Source organism: Lacerta agilis, chromosome 4 (genome assembly GCF_009819535.1).
Source record: "Lacerta agilis isolate rLacAgi1 chromosome 4, rLacAgi1.pri, whole genome shotgun sequence".
Taxonomy (NCBI): domain Eukaryota; kingdom Metazoa; phylum Chordata; class Lepidosauria; order Squamata; family Lacertidae; genus Lacerta; species Lacerta agilis.
In genome coordinates, this window is record NC_046315.1 from 56,088,709 (window position 1) to 56,114,883 (window position 26,175).

The 26,175-nt window shown below is 40.6% G+C and overlaps 1 protein-coding gene across 1 annotated transcript in view; it reads right to left on the reverse strand.

The window, feature by feature from the left end:
* The window catches only part of USP9X (ubiquitin specific peptidase 9 X-linked), a 71,263-nt gene extending 45,298 nt beyond the window's left edge, over positions 1–25,965 (reverse strand). Inside the window, exons 1-4 of the mRNA XM_033147157.1 lie at positions 25,548–25,965; positions 5,973–6,226; positions 1,564–1,709; positions 545–624 (exon numbers count right to left, since the gene is read on the reverse strand). Of these exons, the coding sequence (XP_033003048.1) occupies positions 545–624; positions 1,564–1,709; positions 5,973–6,068 (322 nt within the window). The 5' untranslated portion in view covers positions 6,069–6,226; positions 25,548–25,965. The remainder of the gene's footprint in view (positions 1–544; positions 625–1,563; positions 1,710–5,972; positions 6,227–25,547) is intronic.
* Positions 25,966–26,175: the final 210 nt, after the last annotated feature.

Below are 26,175 nucleotides of genomic sequence, written 5' to 3' on the forward strand. Positions count from 1 at the left end.
CTAAACTGACCTATTTATTCATTTCATTGAACACTATGGGCGTTCCCCCAGTTGCACGGGGATTGTGTTCCAGGCCCACGTGCACATAAACAAAAATCCATATGTGTGGAGAATCCTCTAAAAAGCCTCTAAATGCCCGTTTTTTCCTGCTCTCCAGCTCTCTCTTCCCACAACTCTCTCTTCAACTGGAGTTGAAGTTCTGGGGCCAGCTGGAGGATGCACAGAAAAGTGGCAGCAGCTGCACTACAGCACACATCAGTTGCTAAGCCTAGCAGCCTAAACAAAACCCTGCTGCGCCGCCCGTCTCTTTGGGGATTCCTCTGTCCCCAATGAAGTCCTCTTCAGGCACCAGGAAGGGTCCCTTGCAAGCCATGAGGACTCTCCAGCTCTCTCCCATTTCCTGGCTTGAATCTATTTATTTCTTTATCTCCCTGTATACACATTCAAGTAGTTAGTAAAGCTAGCAATTCTAAATAACGGATAACAATGTAGGTCAATGAGGTGCTATATCCATTGTTCTTAAAAGTTTAATTTTTCAACTTACCTTTTTTACTAAGCTCAATAGCAGCTTCTAGAAGAACTTCTAACTCCCCTTTAGGCAATACAGGAACAACCCATCGAGGTCTAAGAAAACATTAGAATATAATATTTCAGATTCAGGTAGGTACCCGTGTTGGTCTGATGTAGTCAAAAAAAATTTTTTTTAATGTCAAGTACCACCTTAGATTGTCAAGCTTTCATGTGCACGCACGATTGTCAAGTTTTCGTGTGTATCTGAAGAAGTGTGCATGCACATGAAAGCTTATACCCAGAACATACTCAGTTGGTGTCAGGGAACTATCCCCGACTCAGCGCAGAGTGGTGCAAGGGCTCTCAGGATGTTACAGAGATCCCCAGTCCCACCTTGCCAGCAGTACCTCCTCTAGCAGCAGGAGGAGTGGTGAGGCATCCAGCAAGGAGGGGCAGGTCTCTCAGGGGGATGCACGAGAGACCCAGCACTCACAGTTCAGTGGGCGATACAGGGGGTGCGCAACTTCCGTCGCCCCAAAGGCGGCGTGGGGTGAAACGAAAAGATGGGAGGCAGGGTTTTCGTATCCCTAAGCTCTTTTGTTGGGGTCAGAACCGGAAGGGACCATTCCCGGATCCTGACACCGCTTGATACAGACATGAACTTTTTAGCTCTGCACTATAGTTTGCACAATAAAAACCTTAAAGGAAACAGCAGAATTCTGGCTGCTTACTCATGAGCAACTAATTGAGAACCTTACAGCTGGTCTCTAAGGTGCTACTTGATAAATTTATTTATAATACTTCAATTTGATATGAAATCTAACTTTCCCCCTTCAATGTATTTCATCTGGAAAAGATGAAATAATTTGAGTGACAAATTAACACGCTTCCTGAAAAATCTGCCACTCTCATTTCCTTGCAGTTCTTTTGTGTATTAAGCATTTTGGGTTTATATTTTTTTAATCCTACAGGAAAAAATCTGCTAATTAAACAACTTATAAGCACATCCTGCTTTAATTATGAAAAACTGTGTAAGGCCTATATATAAAATACCTGTTAATCATGTCATCCAATTTGGCCAGGTCAGTGTGTGGAAATGCAGGCTCCTCATCTTCAAGCTGTGGTGGAGCATCACCTTGACCCTGTTCATCAGGGGGTGTAGCTGGGGAATTCTCATTTGAAGAATCAGGGGAAGAAGTCTGAATTAGAAAATACATAGTTATGTAAACCATATTGCAATATATTTTTAAAAATTATGGAGTCATCATAAAGTTTAATCAAGTTTAAATGTCTCCTTCTAATAACATTCAAAGGGCAGAGCCCCCCCAACCTTTCAAGGGTAAATGTATCTCTTTCTTCATCTTTATGCTGCACAGGACAGTTATTTCACACTTTCATTTTAATCACATTTGTACTACGTTTGTGTTTTTAGTTTTCAACATACAACTGCAAATTTCTTTTTCCCCATGTACTAAATTTAATGGCTTTTCTAAATCACAACCCCCTCCAATAGCAAAACAGAAGATTTGATATGGTCCTCCTTCTTCTAGGTCAGGGGTCAGCAACCTTCGGCTCTCCAGATGTTTCGGACTACAATTCCCATCATCCCTGACCACTGGTCCTGTTAGCTAGGGATCATGGGAGTTGTAGGCCAAAACATCTGGAGAGCCGAAGGTTGCCTATGCCTGTTCTAGGTCATAATTCTGACTCGGTAGCTGCCATGTGTGGTGGGTAGAGCTGCAGACTCAACCTCTTGACACCAGCATCACTGCTACTTCCCTGGATGAGGCTGTGACAAGGCAGGACAGCAGCAAGTTTGGGCCTGTGCAGGGAGCACTGGTGAGTTCACACTGGTCTATCACACACTACTGCAAATGTAATGAGTTCAACGCCTCTGTGCAAAGTAATGCACGAATAACATAAGCAACACCCACAGCCGCCTGAAACCTATAAAGATGTATAATTTATTGCTAGAGTGGCATACGAAAGATGAATTGGTTAAATCGACAATGATAGATTGGGCGAAAGATGTGGGACATAATATTATGATGGATGACTGGGAGAGATTGTGGCAGAAAGGTATCAATTTTACTGCTTGTAACAGTTTAAGAGAAAACATAATGAAAATGATATACAGATGGTATCTGACACCAGTTAAGATAGCTAAGATGAATACTAAAATGTCAGATGTGTGCTGGAAATGTAAACATGCGAAAGGTACCTTTTTTCATATGTGGTGGTCGTGTCCAGGGGTAAATGCTTTCTGGGATAAGATATATAATGAGCTTAAAAAGGTAATGAAAATTACCTTTAGTAAGAAACCAGAGGCATTTCTCTTGAGCATGACCAATGAAGAGATACCCAGTCAGGACAGAGTATTTTTTATGTATGCCACAACAGCGGCTAGAATCTTATTGGCAAGAACCTGGAAAGGTGAAGAGATCCCAACAGTGGAAGAATGGCAGATGAAGCTGATGGACTACATGGAACTCGCAGAACTGACCGCCAGAATCCGAGACCAGAGGGAGGAGAAGGTGTCGCAGGATTGGAAAAAATTTAAAGACTATTTAGTTAAATCTGTAAAATTGAACATTTGAGCAGAATTAAGCAGAAGATTGGCTTTAGCAGGGTTATGTTAGTTAAAACTGTTTAGAAGAAATTTTTTGTATGAATGATTTAATGGTTAAAAAAGTATTTTAAGATTTTTATGTTTAAGTTATGATTTATATTTGATTAAGTAAAGCTAAGTGCATCAAGAAATATGGTAAATGTTAATGGAATAAGATATAAAGCTACCTATAACATATATACGATTTAGAAGACAGTGGAGGGAACAGGGGAAGTCCCCTGAATAGAGAAGAATGCAATAAGTAAATTACAAAGATAAGTGTTGGTTAAGGTTAGTATATGTTTTTCTTTACGTTCGTTTATATTGTTATTGTTTTTATTGTGTTTATGTATTGTGTTTTTATGGTGTTTATGTTTATGTTTATGCTATGTTTTTCTTTGTTTTAATGGAAAATAATAAAATCTTTATAAAAAAAAAAAGAAACCTATAAAACTCAAGTCTCAATCAGGTGCCCTCTGAGTCCTCCTGTAGGGCAAGCACTTTACATTCCAAGCATGATGAAGAAAAAAGCCACTTTCCACCAAGTTCTATTCTCAGGGATAGCAAACACGGTGTCTTCCAGAGGTTTTGGACTACAGCTCCAATCAGCCCAGCTAGCATGGCCAATGGAATCCCAAATATCTGGAGAAAAGAACGCTGACTAGCCCTGCTCTATTTGCTACTGAGAACAGCACCAGTGAAAATCTATTCCAGTTGCCTGCATGTTTCCTTGGCAATATTTACACAATTTTAATCTAAGTCAACTGTTTCTGTATGTTCTATAGTTCTTTACTGAGCTGTAGGCTGCTCTTACAAAAGGAGAAAAAGCACTTCAGCCATTAACACTTCGACAATCTTCTCCTCATTGGAGACAACACATTCACAACATTGTGCAAACACCAACCATGGAATTCAACATTAAGTTTTCCCAATTGTTCCACCTGTGTAAACATTTCAGCTTACTATACAGAATGATACCTCTCCCCCTTACCTGTGCTGCTCTGGCACTTCTCCTGACCCTCCCAGAGTTAATTTCAGGGGTGCATGGAGGCACATGGGTAAGGGGAAGAGGGGAAAGACCTATTGTGCAAACTGAAGTTCTTGTAATGACAGGGCTCATTAGGAGAACTGCACCTCTAGCTTTCAATGCTGCACTATATTTGGTAGCAACATCTCCTTGATAAATAAGTCTATCTTGCTTGGATGAGAAACATCTTACATTTTGTACTGACTGCCAAAATGCTGAGAACAATGAAAGAACAGCAAAAGCAAGTTTGGAGCAGCAATATTGGGATAGAATGATCAACAGAAAGTGTTGGGGGAGATTACTTCCATTGGAGGATGTGAGCTGGCGCAAGATCTCCAAGGCACTGATGTGATTATGTTCATGCAGCAAGAGTGCAAGAGCTCTGAACTCACTCCTGTTCTCACTGTGCATAGAGGAAGCATGTGTGAACATGTAACATTATCATCAGAACAAGCCTCAAATAAAACCAGTTTTGTTCACCATGTGTGCAAAAAATAAAATCTCAAGTGCAGCAAGCAAAACCATTTTTTTGCAGCAGTTTCTGAGAAATCCCAATCTAATTACTTGATCTTCTCAGAATGGTTTTAAACAACTATATTTTCCTGAGCCAGATGAACAGAGTATACACCCAAACAAGAATTTGTTTAATAAAAGCAGCAATTTAAGCAATAGCCTCTAGTATATGCAATTAATACATACAAGCTGTCACTCATCTGCTTGCTTGTAGCAACTTAAGAACACACGTAAACACTTGTGTGCAATCAGGCATGGAAGAGTTTGTGTATTCTCTCTCATTTACTATGCTTATCTGCTACAAATAGTTGTGTATGGGGGCAAGCAGCTTTTGTGAATTTACAAGGCTACTGTAAACCTCAGCAGTTCACCTGCTATAAATGAAGTTAACTGTACAAAACCTAGTGCATCCAGCAGAAGCCATGGAAACCTTGTCTATGTAAATAAAGCTTAATAACTATTACAATTCACTTCAACAATGATTCCTTTATCAATTGCAATTTTATTCTACTATAGAATGTGACATTTCACTCATATGGCAAGAAAAACAGGAGTTTTTTATGCAGTGGAATAGCAGTTCAGAGACCTCAGAAGTCTAGCATTACTGTGAGGATGATCCTTGCCTTCTTCACAGCCCTAAGATTGGAAAGAAAGCTTGGGGGTTGTTTTACACTTCAAAGTGCAGTGGCAAACTGGCACACCCCAGTGCAGCCAGGTGCTGACACTTCTTAGTGCATCTCAGAAGGCAACTGTTAAAATAACCAGTCGCAGCCATTTCCCCTCTAAACTTGATCCAGACCTGGGAACAGTAATCATACCTGAGTTTCTGAGGGACTCAGAAACCTAGCACAAGAGCAGGGAATCCCCCCTCCCCTCTCCAAGCTGAAGAAATGGGCTTGTTTTTGCAGCAAAGATCACATTAACTCCCTATGTACCTCCAAAGCTCAGAGCTATAGGGTGACTGTACCCAACCTCATGCTGTATTACAGAGGGGACTACACAAGATCAGGGCCAAAAGCATACACCTCCTGGGAGAGGGATACAGTTATAGTGTCAAAAAATGTTTAATTAACAAGGCCAGCCAAAATATCTTGATTTAGAGGATCTTAATTTTTAAGACAAATATTCAAAGAGCTCACCATGCACGGGGTTTGTAAACAAGAGATGCCCAGAATAACTTCACTGGAATGTATTTAATGTGGAAAGTAGAACTGAAGTGTATTGTTGCAAAATTAAGGTTAATTAGTGTTATCAATTGCAACATTTGCTCAAAAATATCTAATTTTTGATTACTTATATGAATATCCACCTTACCTGATTCTGCTGGAGAGGAGGCTGGGACTGTCCATCAGGAGCCTGGCCCTGGCTGTCATTCCCTCCTACTGGAGAGCCACGGGTCGTGGCTGTCATACTCGAAACAGGGCAGATTTTTGCAATTTTGTCTGCTTATGTAGTTGTTGAGAGAGAAAAACTTATAGTCCGCTTAATAAAGTTGAAGTACCAGCATATGTCTGTTTTAAAAAGCTCCAACTCAAGAACAAGCCATCTTGCAGAGACCATTGCATAACCTGAAAGAGATACATTCAAACATTTAATTTTGTTTTAAACTTTTTTGAACATGCAAATACGAACAGCCCAATTTAAGGAACTTCCTGCCCCACACATAAATCCAACTCAGAATCACAAATGGCCTAAGCCAGTGGTTCCCAGTTGAGAGTCCGTGGACCGCAGGGAGTCCATGCAACCCACTCAGTGGAGCTATAGCACCATTCACATAACAAAAAATACCAGAGAGATAATTAACATTTTAAAATGTAGGAGGTCCATGGCCTGGCTTTTGAAAAACAGGGGGTCCTCAGTACTTAATAATTAGGAACCACTGGCCTAAGCAATTTAGTAAGCCTTTGGGAGCCAAACTATGAGGGTAATAGAGTTTAAGCAATAAAGTAGTTCCTGTGACCCAGTTGTTTTCTTATACTGCCAGACTTATCTGACCAGTCGCTTATCTCTTCCCTCAGAATAGCAAGTCTTCTTCAGGCATGAAGAAAATACAATTCCAACAACAGCAGTCTATGCAGCAAAAAGGGCATTCTGCTACAAGAGTGCATTTGAAAAAAACTATGCCATGCTCAGTTCTGTACCAGTTGTGGTTATGATTTCATCCTTAATTCACCCTAACCCTTTTTGAAATAAATCTATCTCAAATGATACAGAAAATCACCTACATGAAATCTTATTGCCAGCATTTTGGTAGTAAGGTAATAGTTTACATTCAATCATGCTTAGAAATCCCTTAAATTTACCATAGGTATTCTGACTACAAGTTAAAAGGGTGCAAAGAGTTGATCTCAGTATCTCTTCAGTGACTGCAACTCCTATCTCCCAGAACCTGAGCATTTTCTAGACTAGGAGTGGCTAACCTGTTGCCCTCCAAAGACTGGACAACTCCTAACATTTCTGATTACTGGCCATGCTTGCTGGAGTGGATGAGTTGGGCGTCTACAAGAACATCTGAAGGGCCGCAAGTTCTTCATTTTTGCTACAGATGTGCTTCAAGACCGCCCTGTTCTGGCATTCTCATTTTTAAGGTGGCATATGACAATTAGATATAGTATGTAACACATTGGTGAGTGATGACCATAAAAACCAATCAAATTAGAATACTGAATAAAATATACTGTACACATTTCAGACAAGAAGGAATAGAATTAATGCTGCATCAAGTTGAATTAGGTAAATTAATCTAAAAACTGGCTTTTAACTACAATTTAAATCAAATGAATATTGAATTTTCTTTCTTGAAAAGTATTTATTTATCCACTGGTTGAAGCATCATGTTCACTTGCTTACTGGCAACTCCATTATTACTGGTCGTTTTTTAATGCTTGGAATTGGTCTGCACAATTTGTGAAGCCACATCTAAATAGAAAATAGTTTTATTTAAAGGATGAAAGGAATTACTTTTAAACAGCACAGTCCAGTAGTTTAAGTATGTTATGGGTTACAACTAAACGCAGATCTACTCAACTGGCATAAAATATTAATTCAGCTGTCCATAAGAATGTTCCAGTATAAAAAATAATCATGAATTAAGAATCACCGTTCTAACCACTAAAGCTATACAGTGGACATTCGGGTTGCGAACGTAATCCATGCGGGAGGCACATTCGCAACCCGCAGCGTTCGCAACCTGCAGCGCTGCGTCTGCACACGTGCGGGTCGTGATTCGGTGCTTCTGCGCATGCACAAAGCGCAATTTAGTGCCAAAACCTGGAAGTAACCAGTTTCAGTACTTCCGGGTCCAGTGCGGTGCGCAACCCAAAATCACACAACCTGAAGCGGCCGTAACCCCAAGTATGACTGTATGTAACAAATATTCCAGGCGATCGGGCCCAGCTCAACACCTTGTACCCTTGAGCAGCTGCTAGGCCTCCACTGAGCAGCTACATTTTGCCATTTCCCACAATATTCTGAGATATCATGCACCTCCAGAGCATTTTTGGAAATTTTAAAATGGCAGTGCTAAGCCACCCAGTGCTGCAGTCAGGTACACTCACAGCAGGGAAGACCTAGGAAAAGGCCCACTAAAATTTGGAGTCAGCCAAGCCAACAAACACTTTGTAAATCAGTTAAAGCCACATGCTACATATGAATTAATCCAAGTAGTCTATAGTTCTGAACTCAATCATTCACAATTACTACAGAACGAATTTCAAGAATTTCAAGAACTGGAGAATCTACCACTTCACCTTCTTTCAATCACCATAACTATACAAAAATAGAATGAGTAAAAAGTTTCATGGTGTAACTAATCTGTGTTAAAAGAGTTTGCAGGTTGCCCTCTTGCCTGTTGTGAGTTGCAACTGCTTCCAGGAGAGCAGTGCAGTGATAAGAGTACATCACTGTCTGTTTTTTCCTCCTCCAGTCACTTCCATTTTTTAAAAAAATGCATTCTTACTTTTCAAACACATCCAAAAACAGATCCAAGCCACAGTGACATGAGAACTTTCTTTTTGCTACTTTTCCCAGTAAGATATAATGAACTAAAAGAATAAAACAGATTTCTACCTAACATCATCATCAACAACAACATTATATAACAGCATAAGTCTCCACATGGAGAAACCATCCAATTGGAAAGGATCCTGGTGCCTGCTACAACAAACATACACCAGGTAACACTTAGTACATTGTTAACATTGAAAGGTGAAAACTGGAGGAATGTTTTTCCCTCCACCTCCTGACAGACAATTGATTTAGCATCTGTGCCCCTCACTTGTGAATTCAAAAGGGCGGGAGATCTCTTGGAGAAATAAGGTCTGTCGTCTAAAAGCAATTTTAAGAGACAGCAGGGTCTGTGCAGACCTTTGTGACAGGCCTGTTCAAACTAAAATGGTTTGGGGGACTTCTCAGAAAATCTTATAATCTTGTAAATCTGCTAGTCTGTAAAAAGAGATAATTCCAATGGGTTTCCTCCTTATCACTATGACAACCACTTCCCTTCTTCTATAAAGGAAAGGAAGTGAGCACTGTGGTGGGAAGAACAGGGAACAACAACTTCCCCTACTGCTGCCACTAACGTGCGTTACATGATTTTGAGCACATGCACATTATTACAACTCACTTAAAAACACAGAATATTCATTGTGTTCTGATCTCATAAACAAACTCTGTTTGCAAGTTTCAACTCAATCATCTTGCATTTAGGATTTAAAAATAATACTTTTAGAGCGATTCCTGTGTCAGTCTTGGGAAATGGGTTAATCAAAGAAAAGTGATTTAGTTATGCAATCTCTTTTATTTACACAGGCCCAGTTTCGACTACTGTAATTCATTCCACTAGCAGAACCCAGTGCAAGGACTCTTGCTAAAGCAATGTGGCTTCCCCCTTCTCCTGGCTCCCAAATCTGCTCTAGAAGAATCCTCTTGCAGGAAGGAGGAGGGTAATCATTCTATCAGGCAAGCAGAAATGCTTGCAGTGACCGAATGGATCTCCCTGGCCATTCGCTGAATCTTACCCAGTGAGCTTTCAAGGCAATTACTTAAGACAATATATGGCTAGTAGTAATAGTGTAGAGCAATGGTGGCCAAACTTGGCCGTTCAGTTGTTTTTGGACTACAACTCCCATCATCCCTAGCTAACAGGACCAGTGGTCAGGGATGGTGGGAATTGTAGTCCCAAAACAGCTTGAGGGCCGAGTTTGGCCACCACTGGTGTAGAGCAAGCTAAAGTCAGCCACATAGCAGATTCCAAAACAATATGTTGTGGATAATTATTGTACATTTTAGTTACCAGAACACTCTAAGGCAAATCTACTGCTAACATTTAGTAGATAGCCCACATCTGCTAGCTACTGAAATTATACAACTCTAAACTGTTACACATTCTTTTTATAATTTTTATGTGAAAGATGCCCTCATTTGGACCATGTCTGCATTTGGACATCAGGCTAGACTATAATGTACAACAGGGATGGGAAACTGGGATTGGTGTTGAATGTGGCCAACCAGGAGTCCCTATTTGGTCCACATGCCTCTCCTCAAGACTTACCCCTCACCAGCCCTGCTACACATTATCTTCAAGTGTTTGTGCCTGTCTGGAATCTGCCCTTGAGCTTGGAGGATGCTTCTTGCTTTCCTAGATGGAGGATGGAGACATGTGTCTGTGGAAGCTTATGACTTTTGCATGGCTAGAAAACAGGGTACCATACAAAAATAAACATCACATCCATTGGCCTGCCTAATTTCTTCTCTCTGGCCTGGTCCACTTTTTCCTCTGGTCACAACCACTTTACCCTATAAAGTTATACAAGAGGAAATGTGGCCCTTGGGACTAAAAAGAGACCCTCCCCCCCCCCCGAGTTTAATGATGTGAACCAGCTTAGCCTCCACCTAAGCTCAGGCCCTTCCCTCTGCTCATTCCAGAGTCTGGAATTGGCGTTTGGATCAGTGCTGTCAAGTATCCCGTTTTCCCCGGGATTCTCCCTTATTTCAAGCAGTTTCCCACTGCTCTCCCTTATTTTTTATTTCCCTTAAATTTCCTGTTTTTAATGGAAGCAGCTCCTCCCCTGCTGGGCAGGGACTGGGTGGGAAGACCTCGCCTACTTGGAGAGAAAAGCCTCAGCCCTCAAAGCAAGTGGGAGCTGTTTCCCGTGCTTACAGGGGGGTGTATTCCTCCCCCTGCATCAGCCCCTATCTGTTGCCGCCGAGCCCCTCAGCCGGCCAATAGGGTTAGCTGGCGGGCGGAGCCTGGCTGCCTTTGAGCAGCTGCTGCTTCCTGTCCTGTTTTGATGGGATCAGACAAGAAGACGATGGGGCTCCATCGCACGGAGCACATGGCTGCCCTCCTCTTTGCTGCGCTCCGAGCCCGAGCCCGCTGGAATTTACATTGCTGCTCCGCCCACTTTTGCTTCTGGCTCCGCCCACCACTGACATGTGACTGTCCCCGGGATAGGTGAGACTGCTGATCCCTTATTTTCAAATCCGAAACTTGACAGCTATGGTTTGGATACTTTTGCTTCTGGTTAACGTCTTGCTATGTCATCTGGACCTGGAACTGTTGTTATCGTTAACTATGGTTAGTTTAAACAAGCCAGCTTCAGAAACCATTGAAGTTAGTTGGTTTGAAATTAACTGAAGTTAATGCTAATAATGTTTGACAGGCAAGAACATACAACAAACTGCTGTTAACCAAAAGCAGAAGTTAACAATTCCAAAATATTCTTCCTAGACACACGTGAGGATGGGTGGGGGAGCATAGGAGCCTAAAACAAGACTCATTCACATCTCACTAAAGCACCTGTGTTTTTCTAGGTATTATTCAACTCCAGATCCCATTAGCCCATGCCAGCAGGGTTAATGGCAAGGGATGATGAGAGTTCAAGTCCAGCAGTATCTGCAAAGCTACAGGTTTCTTATCAATTTTTAATTTATATATCTTTTTAATATTTCTCAATGCAATAATAAACCAAAAATATTCCAGGAAAAATACATTTGCAAGGAGGTAAAAATCTGACTTGTGTAATCATTTCACAACAAATGTTAGTAACCAAAATAAACACCAACAAGCAAGATCCTTCATAATTTATGCGCTATTTTGACAGCTCTTTTCTTAGTAGTCAGAGAAGCAAGCTCCTGATGGTTAAGAGAACATCTAGCTAGCTCCCCCCAGTGGTACTTACTGATGAAGTAAAAACAATCCAAAAGCTAAAGTGGACTGAAAAGAAATCCAGCATTACAGTTGTCATTACTATTGATAGCCATGTGCTATAGCCAAATAAATGTTTCATAAATCTTATTCTAGTTATTAGTCAACATAGAAGCCTTAGAGATTACTGTTGCTTATTTGAGCTTCTTTATAATTGTTTGTAGGATTACCAAACTCTGCCGTAATTCCTTTATATAATTATAGATACAATTTTCGCTGTACAATTTTCTTCATCTACTAGAAAAATTCACATCTCAAGCAATTTTAACTTAGCACACATTGTTTAATTTCCTAATTGCTTATTTTTAAAAGTTAGGGGCTTCAATCCAGAGGTGCACAAGCTCTGGATCCAAGCCCACTGCATTTCTCTCATATACAAATTATTGCTACAACCATGGTCTTTGTATACATAGGTATAATTTCCATGTTTAGCTCCAAAATAAATTCTGCATACACAAGCCCAAGACAAGCCAAACAGCTCAAATCCAACCACATACATTTGATTGACTTTTCAGAATTCATAGTCTTCATAAACTTTTCAAGAGGTTTGGTGCATGCAACACCACCTTCCACCCAAACTAATAAAGTATTTTGAATACCTGATTACTGCCTCATCAAGCTCAGATACAATCCACTTTCGATTAAAGTTAATGGCAAAAAAATTCCATTGAGACTGCAACCACTGATATGAAAAACAATCTGACTAAATCTGTTTTAAATAAACATACAATTATATAAATATTTCATTATGTTTGCATAGGGTATTCTGAATATCAGTAGTCAGTAAAAAGAAGAAGAAGAAGAAGAAGAAGAAGAAGCACATACGTATGGAAGATTATTTAGGTGTTTTAGGGGAGACTGTTACGGAAGCATCCTAAGTCCTTACTGGACAAAAAATATACAGTCATACCTTGGGTTGCGAATGTGATCCCGCTGCGCTGAAACCCGGAAGTAACCTGTTCTGGTACTTCCAGGTTCACCCAGTCCGCAACCCGAAAACACACAAACTGCAGCGTTCGCAACCCGAGGTATGACTGTAGTGACATGGTTTAGACACAATGCTACTGATGCTTTATCAATGCCACTTGGTTTTTCTAGGCAAATAAACCAGAATATTCCCCAAGCACTCCTGAAATCCTAAAACATCTCACAAACTTCAAATTAATAGAGTACTGCCAGTTCAATACAGTCATACTTCATGTTATGGCCGCCAGAACGGTTTACTTCTGGATTTCGGCACTCACACATATGCAGAATCACTAAATTGCGCTTTGCGCATGCACCGAAGTGCCAAATTGCGTCACGCACGTGCGCAGACGCAGCAGCGTGGGTTGCAAACATGCCTCCCGCACGGATCGCATTTGCAACCCAAACGTCCACTGTAATTAAATTCTGGGAAGTGACCTTTCATATCAAAAAGGAATTTCAAATAAATCCATGTGGTCTTTATACTACTGCTGTCAGTATCAAAAAGAAAGGTTGTATGTAACATTAAAGTAAGTTGAAGTCTACTTATGTTTCAGGGCTTTTCAACTCCCCACACCCTGCAGAAAGCCTCTCCCAAAGCAAGCTGCTGTTTTCCCCTTTCTTTTGCAATGCCACCATACCCAAGGTCAGAGGTTTCCCCAATACTCTGTAAAGGCTTTTTGAGGCGTGTAGGGGGTTGGGAGTTGAAATGAGGAGTCGAAAAGCCCCATTGTACAATAAGACTTCCATTCCCATAATGTTGGATACAACCCACTGTATTGATTCCTTGACAAATGTAGATCAGCAGGCTTGCAGCACAGTCATTTATAGGTACAAATCACTAACTCTTTGCATAAAGCAGCAAATAGATTTATGTAAAGTTGTCCAAACTTTCTCATGTAGAGACAAGAAACAGATGTTCTTTCAGAACATCAGCTCTCAAAAAATATATGCTCTCAATATGAACATGTGTGGGCTATCCAACAGCATATATTCATTCTCTATCAAAACTTCCTATCAAAACAAAAAATTATGAAAATACAAATTATAGTTTCTGAAAATTCAACTGTTGTCTGTATCGTTAAAGTGGACACAATGCCAATGAATACAGAAGGCATTCACAAGGAAAATCTCCAGATGTGCAATATTAAAACCTAATTTAACTCTTTTAAATATTTAAACTTAATCTAACTCTTTTACACTCTTTACATTAACATTTGGTAATCAAAACAAAATCGAAAATTCTTTCTAGTAGCACCTTAGAGACCAACTGAGTTTGTTCCTGGTATGAGCTTTCGTGTGCATGCACACTTCTTCAGATACAGTATCTGAAGAAGTGTGCATGCACACGAAAGCTCATACCAGGAACAAACTCAGTTGGTCTCTAAGGTGCTACTAGAAAGAATTTTCGATTTTGTTTTGACTATGGCAGACCAACACGGCTACCCACCTGTAACTGAAATTTGGTAATCAACCAAGTGTTTGAGCAAACAATCTTTCAAGGAAAGCGTACTCCCTAAGAGCTACTTTATTGAAAATTTCAATAAAGATAGCAGAATATAATGGAGTATGTGATATTAATTTTCCACAGTTTGAGGCTGAATTTCAGGCATTTCTAATGGTAACATATTGCAGTATTTTAGTGTTTGCACACTAAAAGTAAATACAATTCAATATTAATCTTAAATCCTAAAAACTGGTAACACAGCTACCAAGTTATGGAGATTTCTACAGCAAGAAGACAAATCGGGGTCACTAAGAATAGATCATTCATTGCGTTCTGACATGTTGCATGGTTTTTGCATCACTGTTAGCAAGTTAGTTTTAAACTACTATTTCTACTTACTGTGAGTTAATATTTTACCAAGATGTAGAAAGTTTACTGTGTCACAGAAGAAATGACACATTATATATAATGGAAATAATCCTTCAATTCTTGTCTAGCTACTTACTGAACACTGAGAAGTATCAATTCACCATATCCCTGTGCAGGTCACAAATCAGGGTACTTTGCAATGTGTTTCCTGGACCATTCTGAAGACTTCTGAATATTAGGACACCTGACTCTTGCTGCCCCACAGTAATGCAGACCAGTGTTAGAAACTGAGATATGAAAGCTAAGAGCTAAATAGCACCTTAAACTTAGGTTATGGGCACAACAACGGAATGTTTAGGTGCACTTTTTTATAACAAGAATACAAAGCTGAAATGGAATGAACTGCAGATAAAATCTTATATTCATTTTTCACGTGATTTAGTCCTCATCTGAAGACTGCAAAAACCAAAGCCATGCTTCCCTTGCCCACACCTCTGTAGCTTTAATATGAAATCTTAGACGCAAATGAAATTCCTTGTCGCAAAACGCACCTAGAACAATGGGAGTTTCGAACGCTGCTGCAGGCTTAAACTCCCTCAGCACACTTAGTAGCTTAGTAAAACAAAAGGGTCTAGGTACATTAGCTACCTCTGCCCTACCATAAAGCAGAAAGGATATACAAAAATTTAATATCACAGATTTGTTCATTAATTCATACAAACCTTTAACACTGCAAAAATTACACTATTAGGAAGTACAAGTTACCACATTAACACTACACATTAACAAAAACTGTAGATTATTTGAGGTTTTCCATTGCCTTGCAAACAAAAGATTTTATTTGAATGCAAATATGAATAAAACACATGCTGAATGCAGTGTTCGAAACTCCTATTGTTCTAGGCGCATTTTGAGACAGGGAATTTCATTAGTGAGAGCAGTTTCTGAGCTCTGGGTGCAGTACTGCGCCTAAGATTCCAGATTTAAACTGCAGTGGAAGGAAGAGAGAACCTTTTTCTGCCTCCTCACCTCCAACTACTCTCTGAAGACTGGAGAAGAGACCCGCTTAAGAATATTAGGGTGGGCAGGGGAAGGACTAGACCATGTGAAAAATGAACATATTTTAGCTGCAGTTCATTCATTTTCAGCTTTGTATTCTTGTCATAATGAATCACACCTAGACATTCCATTGTTGCGCCCATAACCTATGTTTAAGGTGCCGTTTAGCCCCTAGCTTTCATATCTGTTTCTAACACTGGCTGAATGTGTGAGTTCTCATAAAGTTATTAATCTGCTCATGTGCAATGTTTATTACTACCATAGATCATTAGCAAGTTAACTCCCTCTCCATCTTACAAGATGTCAGGCAAGCTCCTACTTAACAAGTTCTGCACATTATTCATGGTGACCCAGACACTTTTGGAACTCCCCACCCATCTGTTTTTTTTTTTTTTTTAAAAAGCAAAGGTAATTTATTATATTTAAGATTTTTATTGGCCTAACAAAGACTCTGGGGTTGTGTCACCAGAAATGTTAAGGATGGCTGAAAGTATTGCTTTTATTATATTTGTGACCGTATTAGCAATGGTTCTATTGTAAGCTACCAAAAAATTTACTGAAACTGGACAAAAACGTATTTTCCAAAGTTAGGACCACATGTGACACCCCTCAAACGCATTATTTTCTCTAGTCTCCACCACTCTTCCAGTTAGCAAATGTGAGAAACTTGCCTACTGCCTTGAACCAACAGTACCCATTTCAGCATAGGAGAAGACACTCAGAGTACTCTTCTACAAATACCCAAGCCACCTGGTTCTCTGGCAAAGATGCCTATCAGCACACAAATTACTGCCCCAATTTCTTCCTGAATATTGAGAATAAACATAAGGTCCTCTGAATGTTATCCTGCTGAATTTCATGAAGTATATTCTCCAACACTGTACCACAAACACCATTGTGATGGCAATCTTCAACGCAAATAAGCCTAGATATTATTGTGAACTTTTAGAATCATTTTGGTTGAAAAGTATACAAATATTGTAAAATGAATTTTTAAAATAAAACTTACAACATAAGCCCTCCCTCTCTCAAGGAGAAAAAGAAGCGGATGTTCTTTCTCTAAACTTTGGAGCAGCAGAAGTAGTGTGAATACTCTGCTATCCCCAAACTTGAAATTTGCCTTCCCACAATAAACATTTATGAACATTGTAGTATGGACTTAGGGGCACTGCTGTTGAACTATCATCTAATCTCTCCTAGTACTCAATCTGTATCAACACTCCTGGGATTTATGCCCATTAGTTAAGAGTCCTGCCTTCTGGGGCACCAGAAAACAAGTATTGTATTCACCCTTTTCTATAAGACAGCCTTCAGAAAGTTAAAGCATACTATCATTTCCTCTTCTCAATATTCTCTCCTCCAGGCTGAAAATATCCACTTCCTTAAACCTTTCTTATAAGGACTGTTTTCCATACCACTATCTTTCAATGCTCTCTTTTGAAACCATTTCAATTTGCCTAGATCCTTCTTAAATTAAGGCACCCAGGGTTGGTCACAATGCACTAGGTGAAGGCTGACTAGTGCAGAATAAAATGGAAACTATTATTTCTGTTGACATGGAAATTTTCTGTTGACTATGGTTCTATAAATGCCCCAAACTGCATCAACCTTTCTTGCAGTTGCATCATGTTACTGACTAAATTTCAGTCAGAAACCAACTACATTTTCACATGCCCAATTGCTAACCCATAAAACACTTTATTGCTATACCTGTGCATCGTGGGGGGAGAGAGAGTTGGCCTACATCCATAACTTTGCATTTGTCTCTGTTGAATTTCATTTTTCTTAGGTTTGGCCCAGTTTTTCATGCTATAAAGGTCATTTTGATCCACACCCACACACCAGTCTTCTGGGGTTTTTACTATTGCTCGAGAGCCCTCAAACACCCCACTCAAAACAAGCTGCTCACAGTTCTCCTTTTGGAAGAAGACTGGGGGGGGGGGTTCAGCAGCTTCACATTTTCATTGTCACCCATTCATCATCCTTACTGAGATGTTGATCTATAATTCCTCTCTTCTTCCTTTGAATATACCTTTAAAAGTTGTTTTTGGTTTTTTAGCATTCCCCCAAAGCACCAGCTTATTCCAAGCTTTAGTTTTCTTGACACCACCCCTACTTTGGGCCACTTATTTGTACTCACCCTTGCTTACCCTTCCTTCCACTTCTTTGTATATGTCCCTTTTATCTTCAGCTCCTTCCTAATGGTTTCTTCCAGCTACACTAGTTTTTTAACATCTCTTTCATTTCTCTCTCTCCCCTCCCCCCCAATTGTTTGCAATTGTGCCATTAGTGACTCCATCTTCAGGAATTCTCACCCGCATTAGTCTGCTTTCCACACTGGCATATCCAGCCATGGAATCCTACCCAGTGTTAGAAGCTCAGATATATAAGCTAGGCACCAAATGGCACCTTAAACCTAGGCTATGGTCGCCACAACAGAATGTCTATTTGTCAGGGGTTGGAATAGATGACCCTTGGGGTCCCTTCCAATGCTACCATTCTATGATCTCAACTACACTACTTGACTGTGGCTTGCTCTTACAATTCACTTGTCCCAGTATGCAAGAAGGAGAAACACACCGTGGAAAAAGAATTAACTATAGACTAAGGTAGAGGTTTTTAAACTGTGGTCACCAACCTGGCACCCAGAAATCTCCAGTCGCAACTGGACCCGCACTAGTAGTGAAACGCACCTGGGGAATTTGGAACACTGATCCTACCTAGCATTTTCTTGAACTTATTGAAATTCGTTTTCCTATAATCCAAAGATACCTGAGGATGCTCACTTTTGGCTTTAAACAATTTCATGAAATTCTACATTACAAGGTCACTTTTCATTGATCAACTCTTCCCTATTGGTTAAGATCAAGTAAAGTATAGCTGACTCCCTCATTACTAGACACTGCCTCAGTTTCTTCTGTACAGGCACTGATTGATTAGCGCATGTCCAAAAGATGCATGCCAGCATGCAAACACACAGCACCAAACACGGAAGTGACCAAAAACGTCACAAAACAAGTCACTAAAAGGGTGGGGTAGGACGCGCTTCTACACACTCTGCTGACACACATAGGGGCTGGGAACGGAACCCCCGCGAGAAATGGTTGTTGACTGTACCTTTCATGCTTCACTTCATGCTTACCTTCAGGTTACTGAATTGTGGCACAAGCTCAACTTACAGTACTTACCTCAAATAGGTCAATATTAGGGATAATTAGCCAACATAATAGCAAACTTCCAAAATGAAGAGCCAAATGTCTTTTTCATTGCATGCAACAGCTCTCCTGGCAGAACTTATTCCTCTGTGCCCAACATCTATTAAGCACACTACTGCTGTTTCAGATGACCTGTTGGTCCTTCTCTTTCTAGAATCTGATTAGCCCTCAAGCTAGACAACTGCTACCCTCCTCCCTTCCCCATTCTGGTTTACAACCAATGATTCTTAGCCATTGAAACTAAGCCTGCTTCTTGTAATGTTTCTCGTACACTTTCTTGAACTGCTCTGAACATTTATCTGGCACTTTTCATTTCCATCGTGAGTCATACAAGAAACCATATACTGAATGCCATGTACACTTCTAGTAGGTTCATACCCAGTAGCTAGAAACCATAGGGAACAAGATAACCAACCTAGTCCCTATTATAATGAAGCCAAAGTACACATACAGGAATCACCCCATTTACACGTGATTCAACTCACTACCATGTATACACAAAGCACCAGGAAATAAATAAACCTGGAAATGGCAGGAGAGAGAATATACGGTCCCCAGATCCCAAAGTGGATGTAAAGTGAGGAAGCCCCAAAGAGACTATAGGCGCAGTGGGGCTTTGCATAGGATGCTCTAACAGCTGGTGTGTGCAGTAGCAGCAGCCACTTTTCTGCAAGTCCTCCGGCCTCCAGCCGGCCCCCAAGCTTCAATTCTAGTTGTGGATATTTTTAGATACAGTATTTTTCATATGGATTGAAGAGAGAGCAGCATTTAAAGGGTGTTTAGAGGGTGGTCCCCACTTTTGTGATTTTCTGTTATGAGCATGAGGGCCTCGAACATAACCCCCGTGTAAGTGGGAGTGATACCTGTAACTGAATAATTCACATGGTTTTTACTCTTGCTTATCCATCTCTATTCCTCTTTCCTCCATGTCACTGCAAGCCCCTTGGTAAAAGGATAATTGATTGATTGATTGATTAGAGGGGGCAACAACTTCCATACTGAAAAACAGAAAATGTTAGATTGCAGTTATAAATTCAACCAATAGTTAACTTGTTTCAGAAACAAGACAAGCCAGGCAACAAGTAGTATGTGAGCTACTAGTTCTAAGCCAGCAGTGACTTTCCAAGTACAAAATGGAAAGCTGTGCTTGCCAATCAAAGCAGTCTAAAACTCTTTTATACTTTATTTTTGGCCTCAGCAGCTCTATTTTCCAAGCAAATCATTTGCAGAGCTGCAGCTATTGGCCCAAAAATGTGTTGAATGACTTCTGACCCATCAGATATTCCTTTACAAAAGGAAAAGTAATTCCAGAGGCCTGTATGGTAACAGTTCACAAACTCTGATGTGGATTAGGATCCAGCCATTATTTGCACTAACCACCAAACTTTTCCCTGTCCCAAGTCCTCTACACTTTGGCAGAGCACTAAGGGAAGGGAGAAGAGTCAGAGCAGAATACTGTTTGATCATCCCACAACCAGTCTGACTTTAGATACAGGCAGACTCCCATTTACATGGGAGTTACATTCCGAGGCACCGCGCATATCAGTGAAACTGTGCATAATTGAAGCCTATTTTAAAAGCCTGCAAACACCCATTCGGGCCTTTTAGTGACATCTTTTTGAATTTTCCAGATCACTTCCAGGTTCGGCAGATGAGCCTATAGCCCTATACACTGTCACACACCTATTGAATGGAGGGCTGCCAGTATACCATCTACAGATAAGGACATATTTACAAGGGCTTCTGAGAATCTAACCAGCAAAATATTTAAAGTACTTGTTGCAGCAACCAAGTTAAAACCACAAGTGGATAGGATTAGTTTGTTAATATTTCATGAAGTTTTATCAAATATCTAGAACTCAGGACCAGGCAAGAACTGGAACTACAGAAACATGCATTTGTAGGCTTAGAAAGTACATTTAAGTTATAGTAGCATCATTTTTTATGTTGAGGCAAGAACATCCACACACAAGACATTCTCAATACATTAATTCATCCAAAGAATGGAGCACTTAGTACTTTACTTCATCAATTCACTATCACTCAAGAAGGCAAGCGATGCTAAAAGGAATTGTAAAAAGGCCTGCACTGTTACCCATTCAGCCAGAGCAGCAAATGTAATAAGACCGTTTCATCAAGCCCCCACAAAGGGGAAATAAATCTTAGCATTGTTTGCACCAGGTAACTTGCCTGCTATGTCTGTAGGACACAATAGGCTAAAAATCCAAACAAAAGCATGCAATATTGCAAAAGAAAAAAATTGGGGAGAAATTTCATCAAAACCAAGATTTTAAGGGAAATAGCTGGTATTTAAAATGCACAGTTCTTGCACAAGTTCTTTCCAAGAAATGAATTTATTTTGGATTTTAGATGAACTGCTACAGAATGTATGCACATACGAAAGTGTTTAATTTAAGGAAAATAAATTCATACATATCATTTCTGAATTGGCATAAGTCTTGTTACCAGTGCAGAAAAGTGTCCATTGCACAGGTGCAGTAACTTCTTGTGTAATGATACCACTGTAATTCAGTCATGAAAGGCCCTGCAGAAAGGCTGGCAGAGTGGGGTGATGGCAGAAGATCATGAAAGTAAGGGTAATTAGCACTACCATATGTGCACGAAAACCTTAATTTCCCCATCTTTCACTGGTATAAAGACAAAATCACAACTGTAATTGAAATAAATATTAACACCAACTGCCAAGGCCCATAAATGTAACAGCTCCGAAAAAATAGGCACACAAGATAACAATATGATACCATTTACTGACACTCATAACTACAAATCACAATGTAAAAGTAGATAAAGAACTACAAGCAGACTGCATACTGGACAAAAGACGAATAGAGTAAACATCAGACTGCAGAAGAGCACAGGACAGCAATCAGTTTGCATCAACATAAATACTGTACTTGTGATTCAACAACCCTCTGCAGAAAAGCTATAGAACTGGGTTGTGTAAAAAAAAAAAACACAAAAAGCAGCATAAGCCACAGAACATAAACGACTTGGCGTGGGGACCCAAGTGTTGGACTATGATAGCATTATTATTGTAGTTACCTGTAAATGCTTTAATTTCTACACTTCACAATTTTCAACATTTGTACAAAATTGTAAGTGACCCTATTTCTAAGGAGACACTTTTTTATCCCAATCTCATGACAAAGCAACCCAACCTACATGGCGGGGGAACCATGTTATTTTCTGTTCTCTTGCCCCAAGACCTATCTAATGCACATCCTGACATCCTGCTTAAATTGCAATATTAAATTCATATACTTGAAAGTAAGCTTCATTAAACTTAAGGACTTACTTCCAAGTATATTTTGGATCCACGTGTTAATTAGGCAAGCAGAGTCCCACTGACCTCAACTGGACTTGGAACTGTAAGCATGCAAGCTGAGCATACATTGAAAATAATAATAGACAAAATATTTGAATAGTTAAACTTGTATGCAAGCTGTCACTCAGATATACTTTTCTGAATAAAAAGAAAATTTAAAGATACACTGAAATTTCATAGACACATACTTCGTGCTGACAATTTACCAGCTTGACAAACAAGAGTTCTAAATACATAAAAATACAAATGAGAGCAAAACTGCAAGTATTCCCTGTAAAAGTTGTACCGGTATATACTAGGTTTACAATAAAAATACCAAGGTTTTCAACTATCTTTGAAAGTCAATATAAGAACAAATATTCAAGACATGATACTTGAAACACAGCCATTTCAATAATAGCTTTTAAAATGCCACTTTAGAAAACTTTTTCACTAAAGTGTTACCAGGTGTCTTAAATGACTTTTGTCCTACCTAGTCAATAAACGACCTGTTACTCTTCAGAAACTGTTATGAAACCTGCTACCATCCCACAAAAGAGTGCATATTCTTGACTATTGTCACAGATAGCTATTTCTTACTCCAGATACTAGCATTTATAATATTGATCTTGTAGCAATTCCAGCATTTTGAAACAACTATGAGTCATGATAATATAGGATCCTCTTATTTCCCCAAGGAAATGTATCCCATCTTTCCATTTCACAATGAAGTACTCAAAGCAGATAAAGGTGACATTGTAATGTGAATATATCACAATGTTTATGATTATGTTCTAACAAGCAAAGAATTTAGTTGTTTTCCCATGACTGGTCCTCTAAGATGCTGGCCTTCTGTAAGTGTAATAGGAAAACATTAATAGAAGGGTAAATTCAGAGAGACATTGAACAGGCTGCAAGTGAAGCAAAGACAAAGAGTAACACAGAAGATATCTGTATGTTTCTGCCTTAAAACCTATTTATGAAAAGCATAGGAGGGAGTAACCAAGTAAGTTTAAAAGATGAAGGAACTTATTGCAATTTTTTAAGTATGCTTTTATAGTACAGCCAAAACATTATTTGGAAGAAACATCAATTGATTTTAAATAGATATACATCCAAAGAAGTATGTGTAGCACTTTAAGTTGGAAGAAAGTCTCAATTCAAAATCAATGGCATTTGCTTCCAAGTAAAAATGTTTAGAATAAGTGTGAGTAATTTTCTCAATCAACACATGAAAAAATTATCTTACAACTTATTCCACATTATAGTAATGTAATTTTGTTCAAAACAATTAATAAATTTCAGTTATATGTCACCTTTAGCTCCAGATGCAATGGAAAATATTTTTTTCATATTCTAATACCTAGTTGAACCTAATTTTCAAAATAATGTTCTTAACCACTTTAGAAGAGATTTCAAAGAGCAGAATGAGAAAGCATTTCATAAATGACACCAGAAATTATTAAAGCTGATTGCTGCTATTAGTAATTGATATTCAGTGATTCCTTGTGTTTTTAAAGGATTGTGTAATTTTTATGGATTTTGTGTTTTTTATCTATCTGCTTTCTTGTAAACCACCCTGTGCCTTTTGTGCAAATCATCCAAATAAAATCTGCATTTTCTAAGTTTTATCCACAATTTCCTGAAGTGGTGTACATATTATTAAAACTCTAAGTCCAGAACTCACTTAAAACCCATTCTTCCAAACATTTCTTCTTAGCTATAAATGATAAAAGCTAAATACAACATAATTAGAAGACATTTGGAAGCATAAGTTGCAGCACAACTCATACAAAAACTTGATGAACTATATTGGGGCCAGTAGATAGTGACAACTGTATTGAACCACACCCCCACTTTTAAGTCTGTGTTGAAGTCCATTGAAATAGTATTTGTATAAATATCATATGTTAAATAATGGTGCAAAATTAGGATGCTGAAAGAACAGCACACTATTGCATGTATTTTAAGACTGCAATCCTAAGCAGTTACCTGGGAGTAGGTGCCACTGAACTCAGAAAGGCTTGCTTCTAAGGAAACATGCATAGGACTGTTGTAAGAGTCAAGTTTGAAGTGTCTTGAAAATCCTAACATTTACTAAATTCTTTACTGCATGTGTCACCCAATCCTCTGCATGCTTATCTAGAAGTCCCACTGAATTCAATGGGGCTTAAGTCACAATTGTAAATAGATTTGTAAGTGTCCAGTCCCTTTTCTATGTACATTAGGACACTTTTTGTACATGGTCTGAAGATAACTCTACCCCAATAACATTAAAACTAAATTCATCAAGTAAATTTGCTGTAACTGCACACCTCTCCATTAAAATCAATGGGAGCCCCGTTGCTAATTATATCAAGGTAAAATTGCAGCCTACAAATGCTTAAGCAAGCTGTGTTCAAAAAGGCACTATGTCGATTATTCATACAACGTATCTAGGAGATGTCTTCCCGAGTTTGGAAAAAAAAGGTCTTTGAAAAAAAGACTAACAATATAATGTGAATTATAACGCATATTTTGCACAATAACTGCAGTGTAAGGGGTTATAAACCACCAGGACTACACAAAGAACAAGAATATAATCTTCTGGAACCTAACGGAGAAAGGGTGTTGAATTCTGAGGGCTTATCCGGCAATACGACGGCCTTACTAGAAAACAGGAGTGCAGCCATGACACAGCCCACCTGCGCCCATGACAATAATGTTTACAAGGAATGCGAATGCGCTGGGCCTGGCGGTTTGAGACCGGATTTAGAAAGAAAGAGCTTGAGCAGGGCCTTATTTCCTGGCGTAGCCCAGGCCTACACGATTCCAATCACTCCACCTCAGTAATGGCGTTTGGCGTGAAGTGAAACGAGACTCAAAAGGAACTAAACGCCGGGCGAAGCTGTGCCGGGAGCCCCTTCCCTCCACCGTCCCTCCTTCGCCCCGTTCCCCCGGCTACTTGAGAAAGGGGGTCAGGCGAAAAGCCGGTCAGCTCTGCGGGGCCGTGTTTCCCCCTCCCAGGGACTGCGGATACCGGGCGTGCGCGCCCCATTCTCCCGCAAGGCCCAGGACAGGCCGGGCAGAGAGAATGAGGAGTCGTCAGCCATTTTCCCTTCTCACTCCAAAACACACCGACACACGTACGGGCAGGCATTTCCCAACCCCCCCAAGACACGCTGACACACACGGCGAGGCGCCCCCACCCCGGAGGTTCAGCCCCCTTGTTTTCCCCACAGCGTGGCCCCCCCTTCCTCCTAGCCCCCCACCCTGCCGCCGCCGGCCATGGCAGCCCCAGCGCCTTCCCCAGCTCGCTCACCCCCACACAGCGTCCCCTGTTTCCGCTGCTGCTCCTCGCGCTAGTGCTGAGGCCCGCTCCGCTCCCGGGCGCCGCCGCCGCCGCTGGCTCTGCTGGCGATGAGAGGAGGAGGAGGAGGCTGCGGCGGGTGTGGCCGAAGAGTTTCTCATCCCAGGCGGCTGCAGCCGCAGCAACCAGCGGGGCTGTGTCTCATGCCGGCCAGGCGTCGAGTAGCTGCCGTTACTACTGCTCCCAGGGAGCCGCCCGACACGCCACGAACCGGGCCGAGTCTCCTTTCCCTTCCCTTTTAGTTTTGCGTCACCAGCTGTTCGATGGGGCGCTCAGAGGCAAGGCCCGAGCCCGCTGCGCTCTGCCGTGGCCAGGAATCTCCGGCTGGGCTGGGCCTGCGGGGCTCCGTCGCTCTCAGTCCGGAGGAGCCGATATGCGACCAGTGCCTCGGAGGAAGGCAGGAGGAGCGGGGAGGGGGGGACGAGACGGGGCTCCTCTCTTCGGCGAGGCAACGGAGGAGAGCCCGGCTGCGGAACAGGAGGGAACGCAGAGCAGCGGCGACGCGAGGCACAGGCGCGGCGGAGACGGTGTGTCTGTGTCCCGGGCAATATGGCGGCTCTAGCAGGGTTCGGCCAGCAGC